This window comes from Dromaius novaehollandiae, chromosome 8 (genome assembly GCF_036370855.1).
Source record: "Dromaius novaehollandiae isolate bDroNov1 chromosome 8, bDroNov1.hap1, whole genome shotgun sequence".
In the NCBI taxonomy this organism is placed as follows: Eukaryota; Metazoa; Chordata; class Aves; order Casuariiformes; family Dromaiidae; genus Dromaius; species Dromaius novaehollandiae.
The window spans coordinates 24,292,714-24,320,649 of NC_088105.1; the positions used below are offsets into that span (position 1 = coordinate 24,292,714).

The window sequence follows — 27,936 nt, forward strand, 5'->3', positions numbered from 1 at the left end:
AAGCTCTTTAGGAAAGAAAAACCATCTGTGCTAGTTAATTCTTATCTGACATCTTACTAAGTAAAGTTAGTAATCCAGCATACCCCCAAATAGTTATAGGTATTTGCTTTTCCTCAAGAAGATCTTGAGGCAAACGTTTAAAAGTTAAGTATACATTGTCTCTTGAAGCATTTTTCCTTTAATGAAGGACAACAATTCCAAGCAAACTCCAACTATAAGAAATTGCCCAAGCCTTATAACCTACTGTGAGAGCATTTGTTTAGGAAAAAAAAAAGTAATCTTCATGTTTATTTGCAAGGAACAAAATTTACAGAAATAGTGATTTTTAAATAGTTCTGTGCACTTCTCTTAGGCTCTCTTTCTCTCTCATCTAGAAATATAACATATGTTTTTGTAGCGTAAATCTCACCTTCTGGGAAGGCAGTGTGAACCAGTGGATAAAACTGGAGAGAAAACCTGGGTGCCTATTTCCAGCTGTGCCATGCACTTGTTGCATGACTATGCCAAGTCACTTAACCTTTCTGTACCTCAGTTTCCCTGTCTCTAAAATGGGGATAATACTTGCCCACTTTAAGTGCTTGACAATGTAAAGATAAAAAGCACTAGATAAATACCAGAAACGTTATTCCATAACAAACTAACTTTAGGCCAGAACTGCACTTTTTTCCTTCAACAGGATGAGAAAGAACTCAAATTTAACAGACTTATCAGCATTTTTTGTTCATAGGCACTTGAGAATTCAAAATGTCTTTGTCTAAGATACAACAATAAAATATGCCTAGATTCTCAAATAAGAAACAATATTGGCATTAAAGACTTATGTTTTAAACAATAAAAGAATTGCATAAAGCATACCTGTTAAAGCTGCTGGTTTGGACAGTGTACTATATTGGTTTTGAGTAGATATTACACTTTGACGTGGACTTAATGTGGGTGAAGAGACCAGTGAAAGCTCCTCTATAATAATACTGCTTTTGGGATGGTTTTTAGGAAGTTCATTCAATCTTTGTTCCAGTGAATACTTTAAAAGGTCCAACTTCTGGCTTGATTCATTAAATCTTGCTTGAGCCTTTTTAAATAGAAAAATTAAAGTATTTGATTTCCCCTCTGAACAAACATTTAAAGTAAAATCTCAAATTATAGTTACATAAAAATATTACTTCTGAAAGTGCTTTTCTGTCAGTGACTTTCCCAGATCCAAGTAATTTCATCACATTTTTTGCACCTTCTGCTACTGCATACTCTATCCTAAAGTGATGCCGTAGTTCTTCCATTCGGAGTTCAAGAGGGCTTATCACAGGTTTTGCTAAAGAGAAAAGAAACAATCTTCACTGAAGACTATGCCCTTCTTTAATTTCTAACCCCTCCTCCCACATACATACACACATACAGAGGGGTTGAAGAGAGGAAAAAAAACACATTTGGTAGGCTATAACAGAAAGTCTTGTCTTGTAGTATGTCATAAAAGCAACAGTGAAATTTACGCTTCTACATTTGGGGGAAAAAAAAAAGTGATCAGGGTCTCAATTCAATAAACAGGTCCTACTCCTTAAAGGACTGTAATTGCTAGAGGATGGGAGTAGTGTCTCCAGGGGAGTTGAGGGACAAACCCCTTTGCAGAAAGCCAAGCATCCCCAACATCATTTGGGTGCCAGGAAGGGGGTTTCAAGAATTCTACCTTTTCAGACCACGCCCTGAGGATTTATCTTTCAAACTGATCTGTACCTACGCAGATCCCTGATCAATGTCTGATCATTCTTCTGCTTCACACTAAATCCAAGGGTATCTGGCTTCTGTAAGGATGGAGAATGGAGGTCTCATACAATGCCTTCCCCAAATTGTTTGGTTGACAATTCCAATGCCCACTTCTGACAACGTTTAGATTTCTTAATCTAGACTAGAAAGGTTGCTGGATATATTACCTGCTGTTTAAAGTTCTAAAAGTAGGATAAGCACAAAAAACCCCCCAAAAGACACCAAGCATTTGGAAGCCCCTTCTAACTTTAATAACTATGTACAGATGCAACAAAATATACCTTCATAGATATGCACATTTAAACCTGCATCTGCTGCCAACTCTGTTAAAAGTTGGAGACTGGAAGACGCCTCCCTCCTTTGAGGAAATATGCATAATCCCTGTGCTAAGATGGAGTGTTAAAAAATATTTTAAGTGTTAAAAAACAAAACCCCGAACCACCAAGTTTTTCATTAGCTAGGAGATCTTCAGGCCCTGATTATGAGCATCATCATACAGCTTCAATACTCAAAGAGATGCATATGAATGAAGTTCAAGAGTTAGAGATGTACCAATATGCTCAGAATTTCATAGCACACCCATGCTATTATATCTCAAAATCTTTATTTAAGAATTCCCAAAGAATGAGTTTAAAACTACTTACAAAATGTAGTATATATATGCGTGTTTCAAAACAGATCTTTCTAAAAACTGATTTTTGCTTTGTAAAATAGTTGATTACTCAGTCTAGTCTAAATACCCATAAGGCCACCAGAAGTTGCCTCTGTGTGCACCTGTTCCCACTAGTAATAAGGTCAATGGGTAAGCCTGACAAGTAGACTTTGAACCTACATCTGAATATTTTTCCCAGCAGCAAAAAGATTTTATTCTCTGAAGAAAAATGATATTTATTGTCAAGACAAAAGAAAGCATGCGTGGAAGGAGAAAGCCAAGCATGAAGCCAAAACAGACTGCGTAAGGGATAAACTGGATGAAGGGTTATTGTATTTCTCTTCATTAAACCTAATTTTTTGGCTTAATAAAGTCAGATATATTTGGCATCTGAATACATGAAGTGATATGTCTAGTCTTTGACCATTTTCAGTTCATACAGTTTTTGTCTAACCTCTCTTCCTACTAGAAATTTATTATAGCTCTGTGTGCATATGGGTACATCTCTACATGGGATTCTGACATTAATGGAGATTTGTATTTCTTTTCTACTCCATCACCATTATCAAAAGCCAATTCATTGGTCTGGACTGCCTGAAGAATCTGCATCCTTATAACTTCTATTTTTGTCTTGCTGTCCTGGAGCATCTGTTGAGCTGTGGCAAGAAGTTTTCGATCCTATTAAAACAAAAAGTTAAAAATGTAAATTCTTCATTAAAAAAAAAAAAAAAAAAAAAAAAAACCTTAGTCAGCTCTGTTCCTAAAGCATGCAGTTTTTAAAGCTTTCAGTATACATCCTTCAGTATAGCAGACCACTAACTATGCAGACCAATGCAACTAACTGCATTAAGATATTAGTGGAAATTAAGTTAGGACAGAGGCATATTCTGGTTGATTAAAGACTATAAGCCACTCCCATGGAAACAGTATCTCTTTAAAGCTGGATAAAGAAGACATGATCTAGAAACACTACATGTGTAGATAAATATTTTGTAAGCTGATACTGAAGAAAAGACAAGATATTAAGTGCAAAAGAGCTGCATCTTATGCAGAATGACTCATGTTCACAGTGCATGTGATAAGAACTCTGCTACATTTTTAATAGACAAATTTAGTAGACTAAACACAAAAAAATTATTGTACCGATTCATTTGAGCTGAATTTCAATCTTAAAAATAAAACGAAGTTAGCGTACATCATGCATATATATATATGTATAGACACACAGCTATAAGTAATTCTGTGATGTTTTTCTGAGAAAGTCAAAGCTGAAGATTGTTTTGCATCAATATGTGAGGGTTACTTTATTAGCTATTTCATTAGCAACTTAAGTTGTTGTGCTTCTAATCTAAACAAACTGAGCTAAACACTTTTCTGTTTTCAAAAGCAGTAACATAAAAAGCAGTTTGGAAGTGAAAGTTTCTGAAGGTGTAATTTCAAACTAACCGATAAGGCCATTTCACCATCAGGAGTATGGACAGCCATCCATAAAGGTAAGTATTTCTCAGGTATGCTATTTTTTGTTCTCCAGCTAAAGGAGCTATGGCTTCCAACAGATAATCAATTGGCTGTTGCACATGGAACTCTGCATGTGTTTGTACAGTTGCTGCAGAGCTCTCTAAACATTTTAGAAATGACATGCCAGATAACCTCTGAGACTGGTACCCCTTTTTCATTGTTGCTGCAAGTTAGACTTAAAGTTAAGAGATGAGAAAGATTGCCACTGATGGGGTCAAAATTTAAGGCAGTTGTATTTGTTCTGTCTGCGCAGTACCAATCAAAATAATTAATAGTAGTCAGTATAGATAACTATCACACTTCAGTTATAGCCCAAAGGGCATTCTGGTTAACTCATTTTGCAACCACTATATAGCTTCATTAATAAGTTACTTTGCCATGGACATGGTTTATACTTATATTTTTAACTTTATAATGAAGTTATCAATTATTTAACAACTGGAAGAAATTCAATTCTTCCCCTTATACCATGACCAAGACAAAGGACTGCAGCACTGTACAGATAGTGAAGTTAGAAGTGTTGACACCATGAAGGATAATGTGAAGGGCAAAAAACAAATCACCCGCACAAATCCCCCCCTCCGCCAACAACAATATACTGAAAAGTGAGAAATTTACTTTCAGAGTGCCACTATGACCCTGTGCCTAATGTACTTGCTCACTCGGGTATTTTTATGCTACTCTATATTCTGCAAGGTAGACACACCCAGAGAGATATAGGGGAAAAGGTTTTGGTTGCATGGGAAAAATTTGTGCACCACTACATACCATAGTATTAGTACCCTTGTTTGTAAGTTTTAATATTAATCGATGCTTTATAATATCGCTAATTTTCATACTTTAGACCTTTATAGTCCTCATGGTGTATTCTACATTAGCCACCTAATTAAACAGTATGCCGCATTTCTTAAACGAATGCCTTCTTATATACAAACATCAATTTTTGAAATAGGCACAATCTACAGCTGAATACAGGACCTAACTAGCAGATTATGTGCAACTCTGTTTAAAGTTTATCCTGCCTCATTTCGATGCATAAATATGCTTCAAGTGTTTCTTTGTCTATGCCTTCATTTCTATCCTGTTTTTGAGCTTGCTGCTGTCAGTTGTCTCCCACGTCCTTCTATTGCAATGGATTTGTTTGCTTATGGGCAACATCAGCCCTTCAACGAGTAACAAGATGGACATAATTCAGGATTATAGAGATATCCCTGTTTTTTTTCAGCAGAAAGAAAATCCCATCTTCAGAATCAGAATGGATGTGTTATACTTAGCAGCTCTTTTAATATTGGAGTCTGAATACAAAAGACTTCAAAGCATCTCCCAGATACAGAAGAACTGACAGCGCCTGTAAAACCGGTCTGTAAGGCTGTCATGGGTTCTCAGAGAATTCACAGAAGTCCAGGCAAAGATGATCAATATCTCAGAAACACTTAACTTGGAATAGGCTGGGCTGACTGCTACTGAAGCAAGTAGAATAAATGCAATAAGATGCCTTCCCATGAGGTGATGCGTTTATTACTATAAAAGACCGCTTTTTTCATGTTTAAAAACAGGATGATCTCCCTCCAGTAAATGAAGGTCTGAAAGTAATACTGTTATCTAACTGCAAGCTTACTGTGTGTTTGAGTTAAGGTCACAAAATAACTGAGTATATTTGAAAGAGGGTCCAGAAACTACTTTTTAAAGAACCACTGCATCACCAGGGTTAGATTCAAACAGGGTGTTTTCTGTCCCTCTTGCCCACCTCATCCGGACACTTGAGTTGTTTTAAGTGCTGCTTTTAAAACCTAATCACCATACGTAAGCCTACAGTTTAAACCTGCCAGATTACTTCACTACTGAGAATTATGAATAAGAGAATGAATTCACATCATCTCCATTCTGTTTGTTGAAGCAGCTTGTGATGCTTTTGTGTTTTCCAATTTGCTCTCCCCAGCCCAGTTACCATATAAGCCCAATTTGGTGGGCTGATCAAAACATTTACTAATTGCAGGTAAAACATTCAATCCTCAGTTTTAATTACATGCCTCAGTCAAAGCAAGCCAGAATTTATCCTTTCTACCTCGTCAGATCAAAGCTTGCTAAGAACATCTAACACCAGAGCCTGAACATTGTTAACTTTTCTCAGGCTGTTATAAGGTATTATGTTCCTAATAAACCCTCAGCGAGTAACATGTATGTCTGCTGATCCATTATTATTTTAGGTGTACCTGAAGTTAAGCACACAGCCCCAGAGTGGGAGGCTCCGGGGCTCCCACGAGCCGAGGCCGGCCCAGCGTTCCAAGGCCTCCAGCCACAAGGTGCAGCGCGGGCATTGTGCCCGTCCCTCTGGGGCGAGCAGGCTACCCGCCAGTTTAGAGAAGGCTGCCAGGGCACTGGCTGCTTCCCAGAGGGGTGCCACTGGGATGAAGTGAGCTTCGATGGCACCTGTGGTCCCTCTAGTCTAAAATCCTTTCCTGGAGAAGCACCACCACTCTGACTTTGCAAGGTATAAGAAAGTCGTACAGGAGGCAGATACGAAGTATCTATCTTTCCATGAGTCCCAAAGAGAAATTTGTTTAGAAACACATATTCCAATACTTCTCAGTCAATACCAATTATAACCAGTAGCAAAGCAATCCACAGATGTCTAATCTTTCTTCAAGTCAAACACTTATTTAAAAAAGTTCACTGGCTCAGCTGTGTGTTAGGTCAGTCAGTTAAGACTTCACCACATTTCAATTTTATTTACTATCTTCTGGACACAGAAACATCTAACCACGCTGCTACGTGCCATTTGTTAGACCTATGGTTGCAGATTCAGCTCATCTCCTTAATGATTTGGTAAGAGTAAATGGAAAGGAGAGCAAATGAGCAACTAATGGGGGGGGGGGGGCGCGCTAGTAAGCAGAAGGTCCCTTCCCCCCACACACACACTTTTACTCACTTGAGAACTATGACTTCCTAATACTCATAAGACTTTTTTTTTTTTTTTTTTTTTTAATTTAAAAGGTTTGGCTAGTTTCAGTTGAGTTAAGGGTGCATCTAGAATGCTATGTATGATGAATTTCATTACATAGCCTAGCTAAAGCAAACTCACTTAGGATTACTCTCCCCTGCCTCCCCAGGCAACTGCTGGTGCTATTGAGAGAGAGTGTGTGCTTAAAATTCAGATCTAGAAATCAGCACAGCTTTACTTTTAGTTTCAGTTTGATGCTATCAGATGCTATCTCTAGAACACCACACTTTTGTAAAGAACTATTTTTAGTGATGTTTTCTTTCATCTTTTCCTCCATGTTAGAGTAATTTAGGCTAATGGAGAACTAGAACAGTTTGTTAGCACAGATTATAACACTGTCAGAATATTATGCTCTCAAAGACTTTTTGTACTTTTTTTTACTGCCAACTAAAACCAGATGACCATTTCTGAAGTATATTTGGCAATGCCACCTTCTGTGTAATCGTCATGAACGTTACGACTTCAATGGATTTTTTTTTTTAGTGCAGCTAGAGAAAGGCAGACACCACTCAGTGTCATATCAAGCTTTGCCACTTAGCAAATCACACATGATCAAAGATTACCAGACGTACTAAATATAGTAAACTGGATTTGTTATGTAGGTTGGGCTGCCTGTGGACAAACTGACAAAATAACCACTTTTAATGAGCATCTTTAGTGGCTATTAAACCACAACAAAAAAGGTATAGTAATTTGTAGCAGATTCTACATTACTACTTAATTAAAAAAACAAAAGATACAGAATAGCATATTTTATACATTTTAAATTCACACACACCACAGCAACATGAAAATCCATGATCACTTCCATGTTCTTTAAGCATTCCAGAGCCTTACCTTTGAAGAGCCGTTTGAATACATCTGTATCATATTCTCTGCTCCTTGTTTTACCTTCAGTTCTATATCCAGTTGCTTTTTTAAGGCCATCAATCTGTTGTTAGTAGAAAAACGAGGATCGCTGTTTGGAGTATCAGGAGTCCTGGGACAATCTGTGAGTTAAATACAAGATGTAATGTATGCAACAAGTTTTTCTATTCTATTAAGGTATAGCTGGAAAACTATATTTAAGCATTAAGACCAACTGTCCTGTCCAGAGCTACTTTGCAATAGTACTGCAAACGCGCCTTAACATGAAAAGCCTCACGAAAGCCCAGAGACTCCTACACACGTCCTAATTCACATGAATCACTTCCGGGGGTGGTAAATAGGCAGGTTTGCAGTTAGCTCTATTTTTATCTCAAAGGAGATTTGTTTCTTCTGGAATATCTTCAGTCAATTAAAAATGCAGTTTGCCATTAAGCCTTCTTACACCTCCGAGTTAAAATTTAAGTGCTTTAAAAAGCAAACTTAGATAACAATATTCATTACCAGCAAGCACAGTCCAAAGACAGATTTTTAAGTAGCTGTATTCCTCATCGATTTCAATGTACCCTTTCTGGTATGAACACTGCAGACAGTTTGTCAAAATTAAGACTAGACAACATGATAGTCTTTTCCTTAAAGAATGCAGGCGTAAGACTATGGAGTTAAACTCCCTAACTCGCTGTCCTCCAGAAAAGGATATTAATCATGACTTCAAATCCCAGGTTATGCAACATGAATTGTTAATCTCTACCCTGAAAATAAGTGAATTGAACTATTTCCTAGTGCTTAACTATTCTGCAATAGAATAGTTTAAAAAAACCTGTCCTTTCATCTGTGGCTAATTATCTTCCCTAACAGTCCCAGTGACTTCTTTTTCAAACTTTCTGAAAAAAATAGGTTAAATTATGCCCACTACCATAATCCTTTTTTGTTGTTGATTCCTTTTACACTAACAACTCAGACTACTTTCCCTACAGGCATATGCCACTGGTTGGTCTCCTGGAAGATTATACTTAACTGATATCATAACAGTATAGTCTTATCTCAATTTTAATTAATTTTCCTAGAATTAAAACTATGCTGATAGATCAAGTTCCTGAAATCTTCCCTTGTTTATTAAAACACATAGGCATTATGCTAGTAACTCCCAAATTATTAATTATGAGGTGCTGGCAGGAGGGGGTTTTTATCTGCCATTTCATATTTCTTCTGTAGAGGCTTCTGATAACCAGTTTTGGAGATTTAATACATTTTACTTTCAAGTTTGCAGTGTAATTTCCTTCTTTTAAATTGCAGTCTTTGTCAAGGCTACATACAGATTTCTTGTTAGTAGAACTTAATTTCCTTTGTTGCTGTCTATTTCACACTCTTCACTTTGAGCCTCTTTAAGACTCTCTGCAGCTTCACTTCTTCGAGGCTGTGCGTTAAGAGAAAATACTTGAGGCTTCAGAAGGAAAAAAAGTGTGCTATTTCTCATCTGTTTTTTAGTTCATCTTCTTCTCTACGTTTTGGCCTGATTCCTCTATGAAACATTGCACTTGCAGAGCTTTAGCTTAAATATGTTCTTAATAAAACAAAGATTAACAACATGCTTTCCTCTTACTCATCTTCACATTCAACTGATCTTCACCTAACGATCTATTCAAAATGAAAACAATCAGGAAAAAGCAAGTGTGCAAGCCACAGTGTCAGGTTTCCTTATAAAGTAGATTAGTTGTATAAATGAATATTTACCAACTTTAGATTTATGATGCAGGCTTCAACCACATAAAGATCCTAGTCCTCTGATGATCCATGGGATGACCGTGGTTCTCCTGAAGTGTTTTCACAACTTTAAGATGCGCATAAGCATTCTTCCTTTGCTTGTTTAAAACAACACTCAAATTGCAAGTCAAGCCCTCATCAGAGATGCCACAATTCAGGCTGCCCATGCTGCTCTTACTCTCTCCCTTTGCATGTCTGCATTGAGATAGTCTAATCACATCATCTACCCGAGCCTTCTACAGAGACAGTCTGCACTTGTGCATCTGCACTCTCCTCTACCATTTAGTTCAAACGCTTCTACCAATACGCTTAGTAACCAGCAGCAATAGGAAACCATGTTCTTCCATACGAATCACTCATGAGAAAGAAGTCTTCTGCTTTCATTCATAACAGCTACTCACTGAACTCCCAGGCATGGAACAATATGTTTTCTTGAAGAGAAATTTCTCTTAAGGAAAAAATTGCTCCCCCAAACATTTCTAGAAACTGCTCCAAAGTGACTCTTCCTTCCCCCACCCTGTTATAATACAGTAAGCAGCCTGAAGCAGCTTCCTATAGAAGAATTCAGATTAAAGTTTTAAGTCACTTAGACAAAACAGTCCTATTATGGAAAGCACTGACAATCTTTACAACAGCACTGCAAGCTATGTCTGCATTATCTGTTTCCCTCTCTTTGTAATGTCTACTTAGGTGGTAATCACTTTGGTATGGCTAGCTCTCTCTTGTCTATTAGCGTAAAGCACTATACAGTGGGGCTCAGATCTCATCTGGAGACATTTAGTCATCATCATAATACAAATAAGTAATAAATTCATCCCAATAATTTCAATCAATGAGATTTAGGTGTATGCTTAAGAATTGAAGTACTTTAGTAAATTTATAGTTTGGTGAAGTAGGTAATTTTCAGAGTAAGGAGACAGGGACTGGTGAAAACAAGAGGATCTCTAGTTTGTCACAATTATTGACCAATAAAGAGAGTATAAGACTTATCATTTTGGGTGAATTCAAGTCTAGCTTTGCAACAGATAGTAAGAGCTTTGCTGGGCAGTGGATTAGTGCCCCTAGTCATTTTCTCCTCAGTATGGTGAAACTGAGTGAACAAACAGATGTATTTCAAGTAAATTTGACATCATGTGATGCAACTAGCATGATATTTTTGCTCTACAGTTATACACAATGAATCTTGTTGTTCAATGCTAATTTTTGCACAGCATGTTGTTAATGCATATCCAGGTTGATGCAAGTCCCCAGCACTTGGCACTGCATTCAGGTTAAACTGAAAGCTGTAGCCTCCCAGGCTAGCCAGCCTTCCTTCCTTAACCCTATCAGTATATTCGGAGTTGCTTATGTTACATAATTTAACAGTATCTTGTTTTCATGAAGATATAAGATTTAATAAAGCAAGTCAATAAGTAAGGTGATACTTGATTTATTTTTTTACTTTTTTATTTTTTTAAGTGTCTGGACTGCATCTGGATAATAACAGTTTTCAATTTAAAGTGTTTATCCTAACACTGATCTTTGTTCTTCTGAAAGCCTCTTCAGTTTGGCCAAATCTTTGCACAGTGCTCACAAGCAAAGTTACTTGCTTATAAATTGCCTTTTACCAACACTCCCATCTCAACTGTACCCTTAGAGTAGTGACACAACCCTACGCTTTCCGAGACTGCGGCTCACGCCTGTGGGAATTCTTCCCCAGAGGCTGGGTGCATCATCTCTCCAACAAGCTCAGTGTGAAATCTAGGGTGCATCATCTCTCCAACAAGCTCGGTGTGAAATCTAGGATCCCCTGCAACTTTGTGAATTGGGGCTCCCAGATGGCACCGCAGCATAATGATAAGGTTCCCTAAAGATACTATGACATTCCTATGTATGAGCCTTGTAGGTGGAGTCAGTCATTTAAGAAGTTCCTGTTTTTCCCTATAATTGGTCTCATGGGCGATTTTATATGGACTCTTCAGTATCTAAGGGGATTAGCCCCTTCATTTGTAGGGAAGGTAATAAAGTCTCTCTGTCAGCTACTCGTTTTCTAAAGAAAAGCAGAAAGGAAAGAAGTTCTTGGACATGTCACTTAAAGAACAACATCAAAAATATCACTTCCAAGCAACCAACTGAACATGTTTCCTATACACATATATAGGCACCTAATTAAATCAGTGACTTGCCACAAATAATCTAGTTCAACACTATACCTTGCTGAGTCATATTAAAAAGCACAATTTCTACTACTTTTTCAAATGTTCAATTTTAGCTACATGAAAAGAACATCAATTTCATCTATACTACTGTGTAGAAGCATATTTTCAAGACATGAAATGTCTTCATTTCTAATATGGAAATCATTCCCATATGACACATTAAAATAAAACTCAGATTTTGGTCACTAGGCTTTTCCTACTCATTTTATATTGCTACATTGCTTCACTTTAAGTGCTGACCTACTAATTTTAAAACTGCCTCCCAGTCTGACTAACACTCTGTGTGGTAAGGGCAGAGCTGGGTACAAAGTCTCCTTTCTAGAACTAATCTAGATTTACCAGCAGGTCCATAATGAAAAGTAAACACATGCTATGCCACAAGTTGTTTCTGAGTGATACAAAAGTTGCCACATCTCCCATTTAGCAATACAGCTTTTCCAGAAACTACTTTTGGTTAAAGTTAATACCAATTCTTCAAGTAGCTGTGAAAATAATTTCCTATAATATTAGGACATGGAAAGCTCTCAGCTGTAGGCAAGCCATCACCAAAATGTCTTCAGTAACTTGAAAGGTAATGTTATTAGTGTACATTTTTCTACAGTAATGTTATTAAGACCACAGTACAATGGCTTCAACATGCATTGATTATACTGCACTGATGAGGTAGTTACACTACAAATTACTGGTCCATCAAAAAAAAAGCAGCAATTACTGCTTGATACTGTAAGCAATAATATGAGTCATAATAGCTTTCACAGCACTCCTCAGCTGCAAGTCTGGAGTAGTTCACAAATACATGCTCACACCCACTTTTCAGACGCAGGAACAAAGAGGGGTTAAATGACTCTTCCAAGTCACCACAGTGAATTACCAGCCAATCAACAGAAACTGTTCAAAGTCTTCAGAGTTCAGGCCATACCAGATCAAAAGGATCATCATCTTATAGGGAAAGATTTTCTAGTGTTATCAGTGTTATTTCTCAATGGATCCCCATCTTGACCTGCAATGCTCTTGCTACTTATAGCCCTCAATAACCCACACAGTGCACTCTAGAAGACAGGGAACATTTGGTGCTTTACAAAAAAAAAAAAAAAAAAAAAAAAAAGCTAGTGTAAGTATACAGAGCGTATATAGACTTTAATTGATGCTATTTTCACTGCTGCTCATTTTATCCTCCTCCAGTTCTTGAGCCCTCTTTATCCTATTTTCAGCATACATGCTGTGTAGTCTAAACATCACCCCAGATATTTCTCTCTAAAGTACTTGTCACTAACTGACCAAAAAAGGTCAAACATGACTTTAAATGTAAAGTTGCAACTTATAATATAGCTCACCATCAGCAACATTGCACTTACTTGGGATGTTTCTACAAGCATCAGTAAATAGTTACTAAATTCACTACAGTGATCTCAGGCAAAAGCAAGAATTCTCAGACTGAGAAAGCTGCAATGTCTCTACAGAAGTGTACTCTGTCAGATGACAGTGACCTTTAAGGTTACACATCTTTATATATTTGTTGAATATATATTCTTAAGTGTCCTAAGTTTTATGTTACTGACCTGTTTCTTGAATGACCAAGCTCACAAATACCTTAAATATAAAGTGAAACCCAGGACTTCAGTATTATAATCAAAATATCACTTAGACGACCTGCATCTGCTAGTCTCAAGATAGAATGTTTACTGACAGGACAGTGTCCCCCTCAGAGTCAGTGACCATGAATAAGGAAGGAGACAGGCAATTAAGTTAAAAGGCAAACAGTATATGAAAATTCAACCGTTTCTGTTTTGGCCGAGTGGGTGCTTGTAAATCTTTGATCTAAAATATCTATGCCTATATCTCTATCATAAAATTAAAGACCTTATGAAGGTTCTTTAAGAATGTTGTAAAATATATTCTATTCTGAATTGGTCTTATATAGGAATACCAGATGTGATGCTAAGTAGAGAATATCAAGACCTTAGAATTCGTGAGTTCCTTCTTAAACATAAGAACACCACTTAAGACATAAGAAATGTCTAACATGCAATAATCAAAATAGTAAAGCAATAATCTAGTCTCCTCAGCATATCTCAATAATCACAGTAAGGCTGCAAAAGCTATCTGCCTGCAAGTTATTGCTGTGTCTTTAATTTCCTCTCTATTCAAGAAGAGTTTAGCAAGTAGAAGCACAGAAATTTATCAGCCTTGAGGTTTTACTCCCTATGCCTTTCATGAAGTCTCTGGCATTCAAATGCAAGGCAAGAAAAGTCTGGCTGCCAAGTTATTCACAAAAGCAATGAGTGCTGCTGGCCTTTTCAGAAGTGTACTATGGTTCAGAAATGTACTAAGGATCTGAACGATGTTATTTAGTTCTTTATACACAGACCATCTCTTTTGCAATCAGTAAATGCTTTCTTAGGGTCTGTTGTATTTCCTGAGTCATGGAGAAGGAAGACATTAGTCATTAAGTCATTGTGACAGAGCTTCACAATGCTGCCCTGGAGGAGGGCACTGCAGTGACAGCATTCAGTGCTCAGACACTTGAAATTCTGCTACTGGATGAACTTCACAAATCAGTGCTGATTTTTATATTCGGGGTCCCTACAGGTTTTGCATGTGATTTTCTTTCTGTTCTCTTCAGCCTTTAACAGACACACTAGTGTCAACACTTAGGTGGACTTTCATAAGCCTTAGCCCATATGAAACAGAATGATTCACACCTAAGAAAAACCCACTGACTATCTGCAAAGAATATATCATTATATTCATATCCATTTCATGATGCAGGAACTACTTTGCCACACTGGTTCTAGCCATTTTGTCTCTCAGGACCACCAAAAGCAAAAAACGCACAGAACACTGACCAAGTCTACCATGGATACCTCAACACTTCATGTCAGAGTGCCAGATATTGTGAATTATTCACATCACCTACCAATATACTCTTAAGTCCTTACTGTAACCTTTCTTCAAATATAGGGATGTTCATTTTATTCTAATGCCCAAGCTGCTTAAGGCTTGACATTCACTTCACAGACACCCTCAATGGCATGTGTACCTTTATGAACTTTTTGCCAAGATGAGCCTGTGTAATGTGAAATCACCAGGCTGGCAATCTCTCATTAGTCATTTCATAAAAGTGAAAAAGTCATTTGTTAGACTGTTTATTTTCACAACATTCCATCTAAAAATATCACCCTTGGTATTTTAAAGAAATACATTCAAAAATTAGTATCAACTTACTGCCTTGCCACAGAAAATACCAGTTAAAATATTTTTGAAATATCTTAAAAATGGCAGCCTCAGTGTGGAAAGGCCGAAGAGTTAAGAAATAGTTGCCACAGTAAAAATTGTACGATAAGCTACCAAATATATGGTAGAACTGGAAAATAGTTTAAAAACTGCCTTTAAGTTAGAAAACCCCCCAAACTAATAAGAGTTTCATGAAAATATTAGTTATAGAATAAAAAAGTATGTTAATATTGATGCTATGGATTCAGTCAGGGGGAAAAAAAATCACTGCAGCAACTGCTGAAATTTGCTTTTAAGTGAGAAATTTTTAGGAATATTAAAATGTCTAAGAAAAAGAACATTTTTAATATAGTAATAACTAAAAGTAAAGAACTGACGTTTAGTTAGTCTTTACAGTATCAAGTACTCTTTGAAATACAGTGCTCTCCAGAAGGGAATTTAAAACTCCAAGGGAATGTACATTTATGTGCGAGTCAGAGCAAATAAGCATACATAGGTAATAAACTCGCCCGCTACTGATTTGCTCATTCCGAGAGCAATTTTTTCTTCCGAAGTGAAATGGGCTATAACTTATCTGAGTTAAGAGGAAAAAATGATTTTAGAGTAGCATACAGTACCTGTAACATCTTCAGGATCTGTTACAACAATGTGTGCATTTAACTCCTGTAACTTATGATGCAAATCTTCCAACTTCTTATTTGATTTTTTCAAAATGTTGTCCACATAGGCCAAGTTTTTTTTATCCGTCGTGACCTTCCTGAGGTTCTCAGCTCCTTCCTTGATTTTAAGTTCCTTCCTTATTTCTCGTTTGATTTGGTCCTTTATTTCATCCAGCTTCTGCTGTACCATTGTATCTGAGAAGTCCAACTTTTGGCCAGTGCTCACATTCTCAGAGACTAGAAGACTTCTGGCATCCCCCTAGAAAGAAAAACAATAATATGACTACCAGAAATGTGATTTCCTGAGGATGCATGCTACACGACTAAAACCACTGAGTTTTAAACCGTATATATTAAAAGCTCACTTGGTAAGACCATTTACTAACCACAGGTCTACACTCATGCTGTTCTAAAGCTACAAGCTCACAGGACATTACATGCTAACTGCAGTTAGGTTTTACAACAGATTTATTTTAAATTTAGTGACATTTTTATTATGCATATTTTTAGCAGCAAGAGATTTAAATACTTCTGAATTTGTCATGCCTGCCTGCCAGGCAGTTATACGTCTCAGATCTAGTGACCCACATTTGTAGCTTTCTAGATTCTGTTGCATGTTTTAATAGAACAAATGGGTATAGGAAATAAGACTTAATTCTTATAATTAATTTTTTTTAAATACATTCACTAGAAGTTCGGTAACTCTATTCCTTATGAAGAGTGTAAAAAAAGCTTAAGAAAACCCACAGAACTTAGTGATGCTTTCAAATGTTTAAAGCAATCCTGGCATCTTTATAGATGAATATATTCTTCAAGATGTTACTGGATTTTTTTTCTTTTTTTAAAGAAGGCTTTACTTGAAGGATTTAAAAAGTGAATCTGTCTTACTTGCTTTGTGCAGACAAGCTTGACTGACGTGAAAAAACACCTTTTTTGTGATGAGTAGAAGTTGCTGTAGTAGGGGAGCAAGGGGTGAGAGTCTAACCACCAGTGCTGATGAGGTCACCCTTGCGTGGCCTTACATATCACAGAAGTAAGAGTACGAAGTGAATGTTATAGAACGTACATTGATAAAAGGCAAATACAATTGAATATGCAATAATTCTTTGTGCATGTCTTCTTACATAGGGACCCTATACAATAAATAGACAGCAGCTCCCAGCTAAAGATACCTAGCTAGAGCTAAGTGAATAAAGATCAAAGAATGGTTCTCCTGAATTCAGGATCTGATCTCATCTTAATGCAGGACATACTTAGCGAACATATGGTCTGAGCTGTAAGTAGCTACCCAAAAGAGCAAAGATACAGTAAGTTTTCTTAAACACGATTAAGAGATTGCCTAGACTTTGTAGTTATTTGGGAAGATGGTGAGGTATTTGAAGGGATGATTAAAAATATGAAAGTTCTGGGTGCAAGATTAGTTGTCATGACCATTTGCTTCCAGAAACACAAAGACAACAGAAAAGCACTTAGGAAGGAGTTCAAGGTGCAAAGCATCAGGCTAAAAAAACTGTACTAAGGTCTCAGAAAAGGGGACCTGTAGACATAGTCTACAGTAAGTTGGGTTTTATTGACTCAGACCAGAGAAACCTCTCTTTCTGCAGGAAGGGGGCGGGGGGGAAGAGTTACAAAATAAAGGTCACCAATCTGAATTTGGATCAACATACAAATGTATTCAGTTACTTCAAGTTATGATACATTCAATTTCAAAAAAGTATGAGAGCTTTGCAATTCTAATTCTACGATTAACTGTAATAAGGAATTCCCCACTGTTCTGAGCTATGTGCTCTTCAGTTTGTTTTTTTAAGAACGAGGGGAATTGAGGATCATGAAGGTTGTGCCTGTATCATACATGCCCTACGGTTAATGCTGGTCAAAATATTTTCCTCTGTGTACATGCCACTGATACTGCCTTCTATAAGAAAGATAAAATCTACTAGTTCTCAAGTATGATTTTACAAGTTCACTAAGTCATTTTTAAAGCCTGTTACTAAAATATTTCTACCCATAGCTAAATAAGTAAAATATTTAGAAATATCAGTAAAATAATTTCAGTGATTAAAAAAAAAAATCTTAAAAGTAGTCAAAATCACCACCTTGCCACAGAATTTATCTACTAGTGAAAGACAGACAATAAGCAAGCAATTTAGAAGTGAGAAATTGAGTAAGGAATGCAAAGGGAAAAATCATGCAAATTTATATTTAAAGTGCACTTGTGATTCCCATAAGTACATTTCTATTAGTGAAGACTAAAATAAAAATTATGCACATGTACAAAGGCTATTAATAGCTCTCCTAGGAAATACATCATATTGTTTTCATAGGCAGATAAGAAATCAACATTTTATTTTTAATTTTTTTAGGCTAATCAACAGTGACAAGTGACTAGTAAAAGGCTCACATCAATAATGAAGGAATCCAACCACTGCCTGTCAAGTGATCCATGTTGAGAAACAACTGAAAATAAGTTTATATAGTAATTGCATAACAAACTATTTGCTGGTGTTTAGGTAATGAGTACATCTAAATTAGATTCTGATCTTTGACTTCCCTATTTGCTCTAATGCATAGAAGTTTAAGGGAGTTAAAAGAAAAAGGCTTCAAGATTGGCATACAAATATTTATCTTTAAGAGATCAAAACAGTGTTTGTAAATAAAAAAAGCACATTTTTAAACCATAAATTTGTACTCGCTCTGTAAGCATTGTAGAATTTGTCCTCCACTCCTTTCAAAGCAAGATATTCTATCTTTCAAAATTCACAGGCGAAAGACAAACGTTAAAACAAGACTCCACAACACCCTTTATTCTGTAATAGCACCTACAGCGTGCTAAAAAAAGGCATGCTTCCTAAACTAGAACAATGCAATTAAAATATAAATAATTTAGAAATATTTTAGACTAGGGTTTCCCAAAGAGACTCTAGTTAATTGTTTATCTATCAATAACGTATTTTGTTACAGGTGCGCTTTTTATCTCTTTCCTAGCCCAACATCCCACCTGTTACAGGGATGTTACGTCCTTCCATAGACAGGTCTTTGGAGCCCCTGCTCCAGACCTACAGTGTCTCCAACAAGTCTCCAATTAAACTACATTCATCTTCATAATCATTAGCAATTTGCATTCCAAGTTTCCAGTAATTAAGTTTAAGCTCGCCTCAGTTTGAGCCATCTCGGCAGGACTTCTCTCTAGACTGAAGAGTTTCAGGGCACAGTGTCTCCTTTTGCAACCTCCTCCCGAGGCAGCCGAGAGCTCAAGAGCGTGCCTGCCCGCTAACACTGCTGCCTGCTCACACTGCCGACGCGTTCAAGCACTCCTCTTGTCAGCAGCACATATGCTGTCACATAGGACAAGGTCACAAACAAGGTAAGGCGGCTGCAGTACACAAGTAACTTCCACAAGAAGTCTAGTTTAAGCAGTTCCAACGCCCCAAGCCTTCCCTTGACCACTTGTTCCCATCTCTGCTCTAAACTGTACGTGCACAGGTACCCAGAACTAGCCAAAGCGAATCACTGAACTGATGTGAATCAGTAACAACTCTGCAACTAAACACTAACTAATCAGCCTTATTCATTAGAAATCCATGTTTTGTGTTGCTAAAAAATATGGAGGTATCTTTTTTTTTTTTTTAATTGAAGAAATGCAGATCTTACTGAGATTTCTGTCCACAAAAATTAAAGTAAAACAACAAGTGCTGACCTTATAACATTTAACATTCTTGGGTCAAGGCAATTTATTCTGATGTTAAAATAGCTATTTTCTAAGAAACTAAGTATTTACACACATGCACACCAAGAAGCCTGCTATACTAGAACTGACTATAAACTTAAGGGCAATACCACAAGACGACCCTAAAGAGAACCACAGATGATTCCCGTTTCTTGTCATCCAGAGGTAATAACGTGTTTGAGCTGCAAGCATCCTGTCACCTAGTCACCTCACTGGCAGGAAGGTCACAGACGCAGCCAGCCTCCAAAGGCGGCAGCCACGCGGCCGGGGACGCAAAGCTGCCTACAACGGCAGAGCATTCTGCAAGCACGGGGCTCTGCCGCTGCTGCCACCACTGCCAAGATGCACCTTGCTGCCAGCATCCAACAAGGCCAAGAGAACCTCGTGCTGAAGGGATACCGGTGCCAACAGCCCCGGCAACCTTCCATTTGAAAACAGAGATAAAGATCGACACAACTGGCCAGAATTCCTAATAGCTGATCACGAGACAGAAGGTAGGGATTGCTCTGTTTTTAAGAAAAGCATCTCCAAAACCCCAAACTCAAACACTGTTTATTTCTAAGCTGAGTAATGACTTAAAACACAGGATATTCCAGCTTTATTTGATGGTACTTGTCTTAACCTATTACAAGTCTCTTCTCAGAGCAGAACTTGTTCCAAAAAATTCTCTTCCCCTTTCAGACAAACTCCCTACCAGGTTGAGCCTCGCATCTGTTAGGACAAAGGCATTCATTCCCTCAGCCTGAAGACTAAACTCTTCCAAGGAGGACAGGTGGAGGCAGGGGGCTGGTTCCTTGAACCACTTCCTTTCCTTTGCACTGTTCAAGTAGACAGTGCAAAGGCAGCAGAAATCATCCACGTTTTCCATGCCAAGAAGTCATCAATAGATTTTACACAGCCACTTCCTTCACTCTCCCTCCCAGAATCATTTAACATAGAACATGTTAAGAGGGGAAATCCTCCAAATTAAGTCATGACTAAACCACTCCTGCTGACAGAAGAGAGAACAGGTCACACTGTTTTAAAATCTAATTAAGACAAAAGGTGGGACAGTCAATTATTGATTTTCCTTTTTTATTTCTGGTAGAGTGTCTTGGTTGCTGGTTAGAAGAGAGGAGCTATCCTTTGCTCTGCATCCCAGGAGTGGAGCACCCAGCACAGTGCCTTGGTGCCCTTCTCTCCCTTGCAGTGCACCAGACCGTGGGCAACCTCATCCTTAGCACCAGCGAAGGGCAGCAGCCCTCAGTGCTGCTCCTAACAACCTGCTCCTGGGCTTGGAGGAAAGCAATTGGAGGTAGCGATACATACTTCTCTGCAACAGAAAAATACATGTTTATGAGCCAGACTGCGGATTTCTGAAACGTTTTAGCATGTAAGGAAACAGAAGTTGTATTTAATATTATAAACTCTCAAGGACCACAAATTAGATACTATGGCTTTAAAAAAAATTATATATAGGAAACCACATATATAGCTATCCTACTGCAACAGCCTAATGACTCAACCTCACTTTGATTGCTGGCTCAAAGACTATCTATTTATACAGATGAAATCAAGATGCCAGCCTTCAATTTCTGCACTCCAACGAAATGTTTTAAGTATAGTTGCGGAAAGTAATGGGTAGTGGTCTGAATATGTCTTTTAATAATAGAGTCTATTCTGGCTGATGTGGTGGAAGAGACCAGTGATGTTTACGAAAACCCATCAAGGCCTTGTGCTTTTTCTCAAATCAATTCTGAACCAAAGAGTGGATGAGTCTGGTGCCTTGCCAGACTGAATTTGCCAGCAAAACTCCCATTTAGGAATAAAACATCTAAATTACTGAAAGATAGAAACTTGATGCTGCTGAATAGAAGTGATTGCTGTGAAGCTGAATATATCAGGGAATCTGCTTCAATTGTGCGTACTGAACCACTTTCAATTTAAAATGAGATTCTCAAATTGCCACCTCCTAAAAGAAAAAGATAACCCTAAAATCCTGGGCATTAGTAAATGCCAAAGACTCACTTCTAACAGCACAGCATAGTGCACTGTGTTATCCAATGCACTAACCCTAGAGAATATGGGCTAGGATAAGAATTCAGATTGCTCAATTTTGGTAGAAGCTCTTACAGAAGTACAAGTGGAGCCTTAAACTACAATATGCCTCACAGTTGATGAGAACTTCTGTTTTTACAGTGCTATTTAGGCTTCATATTGAAGTGCAGCTAGCATGCATTCAACATGCCTTTAGAAAGAGGGCCATATCAAAATCTCAAAGTAAAACTGTATATATTTTTCTTAAAAGTATTACCATTCATTTTCATATTCTCTTGAATTTCAGAAGCCATTTTATTGTCTATTGAAACAATAAATACTTGTTAAACAGGTTTTCTTATCTTTAATAGTCAAAAAATGCCTAGCTATTTAATACAAGCCTATTAATTTTAAATAGAAAAAGATGTTTAAATTGTATATGAAATGAAAATCAAGCACCATTATCCAGAAAGACAAAGTTTATTCATTTTTGTATTTCATTTTGAAAAGCTGGGAAAACAGATTTGGAGCACTTAGGTATCTCAGTATAATTCTCTGAATAATACTTTGTTAGGAAAAAGTTGTTTTTCTGAGGTAACTGCCAAGGTCCCTGATGTTCTCTATAGTAATTCCTGAAACTACAGTAGTCTTTGATTTTAAGAACAATGTTAATCAATTGCAAACTTCCCTTCCCCCTCAAGTCATTCATAAAACCAGATGTGACGGCTTGTCTGGATTACTGGAACTACATGGACTATTTCCTCTCGCCCAGAAGCAAATGTGACTGTGGTCAAGATCTCAGCACTCACCCAATGTCAAAAACAAAAAGCCTTGAAGGCTTAATAGATTTTGGCATTAGTTTGCTGTAGTAACATGTTGCAAATCAGGATTTAAATTTAATCCAAGTCACAGCTCTCTTCTTTGTAACAGCAAGCTGTTTAAGGTACAAGTAACCATAATGCATTGCATTATATGTGGATAAATTCAGCTAGGACTCTGATTAAAATGTGATTCTTGTATGTTTACAGTGAGTGCCTGGCTGCATCCATAAGATTATATAATTATAGCGGCTCCTGATGGCTTCAGACTAGGAGAAGGCTCTGCCTGAGAGACTTGCAAAGAAAGACGACTTTACAAAAAAGTTTCCTTCACCACCTTTTTCATGATGATGAGGACTCCAAAGGGGCTATGGCACAGCCCAGACAAGCACCTGAGTCTGAAATCAGCAGAAGGCTACAGTATTCAAGAAGCTTCACTAGATACTCCGACAACTGGTACATTACAGATGCTTCTGCAGTTTCTGAACTTTATCTGTAACTTAAGAAGTTCCTACCCCTCAATCAAAAGATTCCAGCTGAGGCCAGCAAAGTAGAAGCAAATCTTACCCTGTCTGGTTTCAGATGTTCCAAAGAAACGGCACAAACCTCTGTTACAAGGAATGTGGCTTGTGTCACAACTTTTATTACACAAGCCCAGAAACAAGATCTGCATATAAAATTAAGCCTATAGTAACGTCACTCCTCCATTCTGTTATCAGACCTTGCAGTCTTACTTTTAATTTAGCTTCTCATTTTTAAGTGCATGTGAAATACCAATATCGATGGTGCTACAGTAACTGAGATCGTATAGCAAGATAAAGAAGTAGAATAGATTTTCAGAGGAAAACTGCATTTTACATAATTTTCAAGCAGACCACACACACAGTAGTAGAAGTTCTATTAAATGCCAGACTAAACTAGTTCTTTCAACATACATGGAACAAGATTTTATGAACTGTTAATACCATACTGTTTGCTGGAAGTATCCCCAATAATGATGCATCATAGAAGTTGTGCCCAGAAGACCAAAGTAATTCCCCCTAAAATGCAGCCCCACCTAGATGCATACAGCAGAAAAACTAAAGTGAAATAATTTCTCATCTGTGTAACATCATAATAGCACATATTCATCATTTGATAACAACACATACTCCCACTTAAAGGCTGCAGAAAAATAGGTGGATTAAATGACAGTTTGACAAATGAAAGAGAAGAAAGTTCAAAGAAACACAATGTATTTTGGGAAGAAGAGAAGTTCCTTAGTCACAGATTCCAAAAATGGAGCTGAACACTTGTTATATTGACTGGACAGCAAAACTGGGCATGCACATGCATCACATCTCCTACAGCCAACAAACGCATTCCATGCACAAACAGAATTTTGAATGTTCAAAGTTTAATATGGAAAATTTAGTCTTCTTCTGAGACATACTTTGTGAAAAAAACTGAAGATCCTGTTTCAAAGGTCTTACAATAAAGAATGGTAAATGGCAAAAATATTAATATCTGTGTTTGACAGTTTGAGGTCACAGTACCTACATTTTAAATAAAGAATATATTTTAATATTCTTCCTGAGAAAATACTATATACTGAAACATGCTATCCATTTCTTTTAGAAATGAATTCATTCAGTTTGAATTATTTCAGGATGAAGTCAAGTTATTTGAGAAACTTACCAGCAAATTCATCTCAGTCTTCCTTCACTGACTTCCCTGTAGTTACACTAAGCTTAAGTCTGGTGTAAGCAGTTGTTTTACTGTTCTGAAATGCTTAAAGTTCAAGTACAATTTACTGAAGAAACAGGACTTTAAGATGCAATATTTTCATGAACTTAGTTTTATGAAGAATTTGCCTTGAAACATTGCTAATACAGAAGCTAGTAACCTGTCCAAAGACAACCACTCTTCCTCCTTCCCCAAATGAGGAAAACTAGTAATGTCTCTGTTGAAGTAAACATTTAAGATAAGCATTCCTGCTGTTAAAATTAATATAACTTTGTTTTTATTTCACCCCCAAAATAAATGCCTTTTTTATATGAAACATTTACCTAATTTTGTCTAACATCCAGAGCAGAACAATAATAGGGATATAGCTCAAAATGTTGGGAAAAGTTAATGATACTGTATTATCCAAGATATAGGACATGATATTTTATTTGGTAGATGAGATTTTCAAAGGTAAAAAGGTCAGTCAATAGACATGCATCACACAATTATGCCTTACGACTTCGCAAATATAATGCACACGGTACAAAGGTTACAGTTTGTTGGGTATGCATACAAAATATACTTATCTTAATGCAAAGTTAACATCACAACTATGAATTTTCAATAGCTGCAATGTTAACATTAATGTAAGTATGCATACTTAATTTCTGCTTGTAAAGAAGTCTTAATCGTTGAGCAGAAACATCAAATTAGCACACCATAAAACCCAAAGAACTCAAACCTCAATTAATACTGACTGATAAACTGGTCCACTGCCCTTTGTAAAAGGCTTATCTTGTATTCTGTAAAAATGAATTGAATAATAGGTACTATAATCTTATTAATAGGTATTATCTAATTCAGTATCAACAGACTGAGCATTCTGCCCATCCACACATTACTGTATCAGCAATTACCACCTCCATAAGATGCAGTCATAAGATGTTACACATTCTCACTAAGCTACAGGTGGGCAAGAATGCCTTATTACAAAAATGTCACGACACACTAATACTTTTCTCTGCAATTTCAATGCAGGTCAAAAAGTTTTAGTCACTGAAATGACATAAGAAACCCTCAGCTGGAAAACAGGAATTTCTCAACAACATATATACGTGTCAAGACACTGGTAAAGAACAATATACCAAGTTCCTTAATCTAGAAAGCAAAAGAAAGATCCCTGCATGTGAACTTGTTTCTAGGATGTATAATTATTTATTGGGGGGGGGGGGGGGGCAGGGGCAGAAGGGAGGTGGTGGTAGGAGAGAAATCCGTTTCAGGCAATTTCAACTTTCAGCACAGAGCCATTAGCACATTTAACTTTACTATACTAAACTTTAGAGGAGTTATTTTTAGCCACCGCAAAACTAAAGGAAGAGCTGAGAGCCTACATTCCAGTCTAATTAAGCCATCACGTTTAGCAGCCAACTATTTTGTGCATTATAAATGCAGCAATACATATCAGAGATAATACTAACATCTGTTTTGTAAGGCAACAGGCCAAATGGCTAAACATTAGATCTTGGTGAAGGAACCAGATTTTTTTTGCTTTCTAGGACTGTGTAACAGTCTTTTCACCACAGCTTGTGGGTTCCTCAGTCTGGTAGCTGAAACAGTGTTCTTACACACACTAGTTACAGAAAAAGCATATATGCTTACATTTATGTCAAGGCACTGTGCCAACACACATGAAGTTTGAGAACTTTCTGTAGTTTTCAGAACTACTGAAAACTACTTAAATTCAGCATCTGTGGTTTTGATTATATCTGATGTTACTTAGGAGAAAGCTCCCACCCTACACTCCAACCAGCTGGAAAAGCTCCAGCTGTTATCTCCAGTAGCAAAAGGAGGATGGAAAACCTTTAAATCCTTTTGTCATCATTACAGGTGGTCAGCAGCACTTTTTGGTATTGCGGATAAGTATTGCCACACCCCAGATCCTGTTTGCAAAGATGCAGACATCTCTTTCCATGCCTTTCCAGTAAAGGTTTATGGATGAACACAGAGTTATTTATAGAACCATTACTTCATGTCCCCATTTGTCTGAGACTTTTACAGAGCATCACTAATATATGCAATGATACATTTGGATAGTATTTTTGTAATCCTCCTTTCTTTGACCTTTAAGATATGGTAGGAAATTTCTCTCTCACTAACTCCTAATTTCCTTTTTCTATTCAAGAAGCCACCAAGTATTAGAAGAGTCACGAAGAAACAGGCACCTGTCTCAACCTGCAACATTAACACCCCCCCCCTCCCATTCCGACTCAACAGCTTTATATGCAACAGCGATGAAATGGAGTTGGAAGATTTCACTTCCAAATCTACCCTCTTATTCTCCAGAATGCAGGCCTAACATCTATACAAATGCTGACAGAGAACAACGTCGGAAAGAAGTTCAAGATTCTTAACCTAAGGACATCTTAATGATCATTTAAGAGATTTTATTCTGTGCGTTCAGTCCCAATGGCATCTCTCAGCTAAGCTGTTTCCCATTTTGCTTTCAGGCTTTTGTAGGATTCTCTTCCATCTAGCTCCTGTTACCATCACTGCCTCAATATCAGCTAAATTAAAAATAGGAAGCATCAGTTTCCAAATAAGCAATGCCCTAATGAGACCTGTAACATAACAGCCCTACAGCGGCACAAAACAAAGCAACAGCTTTTACTTCCATCATGTATACATGTGCCTATTAAATTAAATATTACTGAATATGCAATAAAATTAAGTTTAAACGGCAAGGGCAAAAAGCTTTGACTTTATAACTGCATTAGACGGTAAGAATTTTATGTTGCTCCTTATACTACTGAATATTCAAAAAGCCATTATGAAGCATGCTTGTTAGTGATCTCAGCGTACTTCCTTTTTCAGAGCAGATAATATTATACATATTTGATTCATTTTCCAGCATCAATCACGTGAATGGAATATTGAACAACAGACTTAACCCCTTTCTGCCCTTAAATTGATCCATTTGTTATTTCAAAAGCCTTGCCCTATAAAATAGGGCATATATACACATCTGTTTTCACATGCCTTTTAAAAATGTTATAGAAGTTTTGCCAAATTCCAGTTTAACCGATTTTGATATGCTTATAATTTTCAAAGCCATTCTTCAAGGCTAAAAGTTTTCTATTTCATTACAGTTCAGAAGTATTTTAGTAAAAGGTTTGAAAAAAACTCACTAGTCATCCAAACTGCAGCGTGAAAAACGTTAAACGAAGTAGAATATTCTGCTTATTAATAACCAAGAGCTGCATAAAAATACTCTAGATACGACATTCAGTAAAACCTTCATGAAGAAGTCCTTTAAGTTAATGGAAGAAATTACTACAGTCAGAAGCTATTTATGGTTGAAGTTTAACTTGTTGCATTCCTAAGAATATCTCCAGTGTATTCCTCTGTAATGAACTACCTAATCTAAAGCATGTCATCTTTAGGAGATAAAAATATATAAACTAACTTTTGACTGAAAAAAATACCAGCATGAAGACAGGATCAACTTCTATTCTGTTAAACAGAGCAGCATACTCTGACACACGAACTTAAAAAATGTGCTTTTAGGAAGTTGTCTGTATATATTTCCTAGGTGTATTTGAAAAAAGTGCAGGGCACTGTCTACATTGTCTTCCAAAATAAGATACTGCCTTTAGCTCAGGCTAACACTCCCTGCACTGTACACTTCCCTGACTTGTCTGAGCATTACTGGCTTCTTTTTCACACCTTTTGCAGCCTTGTACCTAGAGAGGCTGCAATGAGCAGGCACTGTTATAAGCATTTGGGGTACATCTATGCTTCCCTCTGGACAAAGGTTCTCCCCATTTTCCGGGGGTGTCAGAACCACAGCCACCCCCCTGCCCCTTTTGCTAGCCAACAGGGAGCAGAAGCCATCTCCGCTCATTCCCCGCATATGCCACCATAATACTTATTACTGCTGCAACTCAGATTTGCAGAAATTCCTAGTAGATATATTTGACTATGTACTAAGCTTCAAGTATATTCATTGCAATAAAGAAACACTTA

The 27,936-nt window shown here is 37.2% G+C and overlaps 1 protein-coding gene across 2 annotated transcripts in view; it reads right to left on the reverse strand.

Annotated features, from left to right (window-relative positions):
- PKN2 (protein kinase N2) overlaps positions 1-27,936 on the reverse strand; it is a 57,349-nt gene that overhangs the window by 16,519 nt on the left and 12,894 nt on the right. For both annotated transcript variants that reach the window (XM_064515958.1, XM_064515959.1), the window contains exons 2-6: positions 15,604-15,904; positions 7,764-7,915; positions 2,968-3,085; positions 1,161-1,306; positions 856-1,069 (exon numbers count right to left, since the gene is read on the reverse strand). In XM_064515958.1, the coding sequence (XP_064372028.1) occupies positions 856-1,069; positions 1,161-1,306; positions 2,968-3,085; positions 7,764-7,915; positions 15,604-15,904 (931 nt within the window). The remainder of the gene's footprint in view (positions 1-855; positions 1,070-1,160; positions 1,307-2,967; positions 3,086-7,763; positions 7,916-15,603; positions 15,905-27,936) is intronic.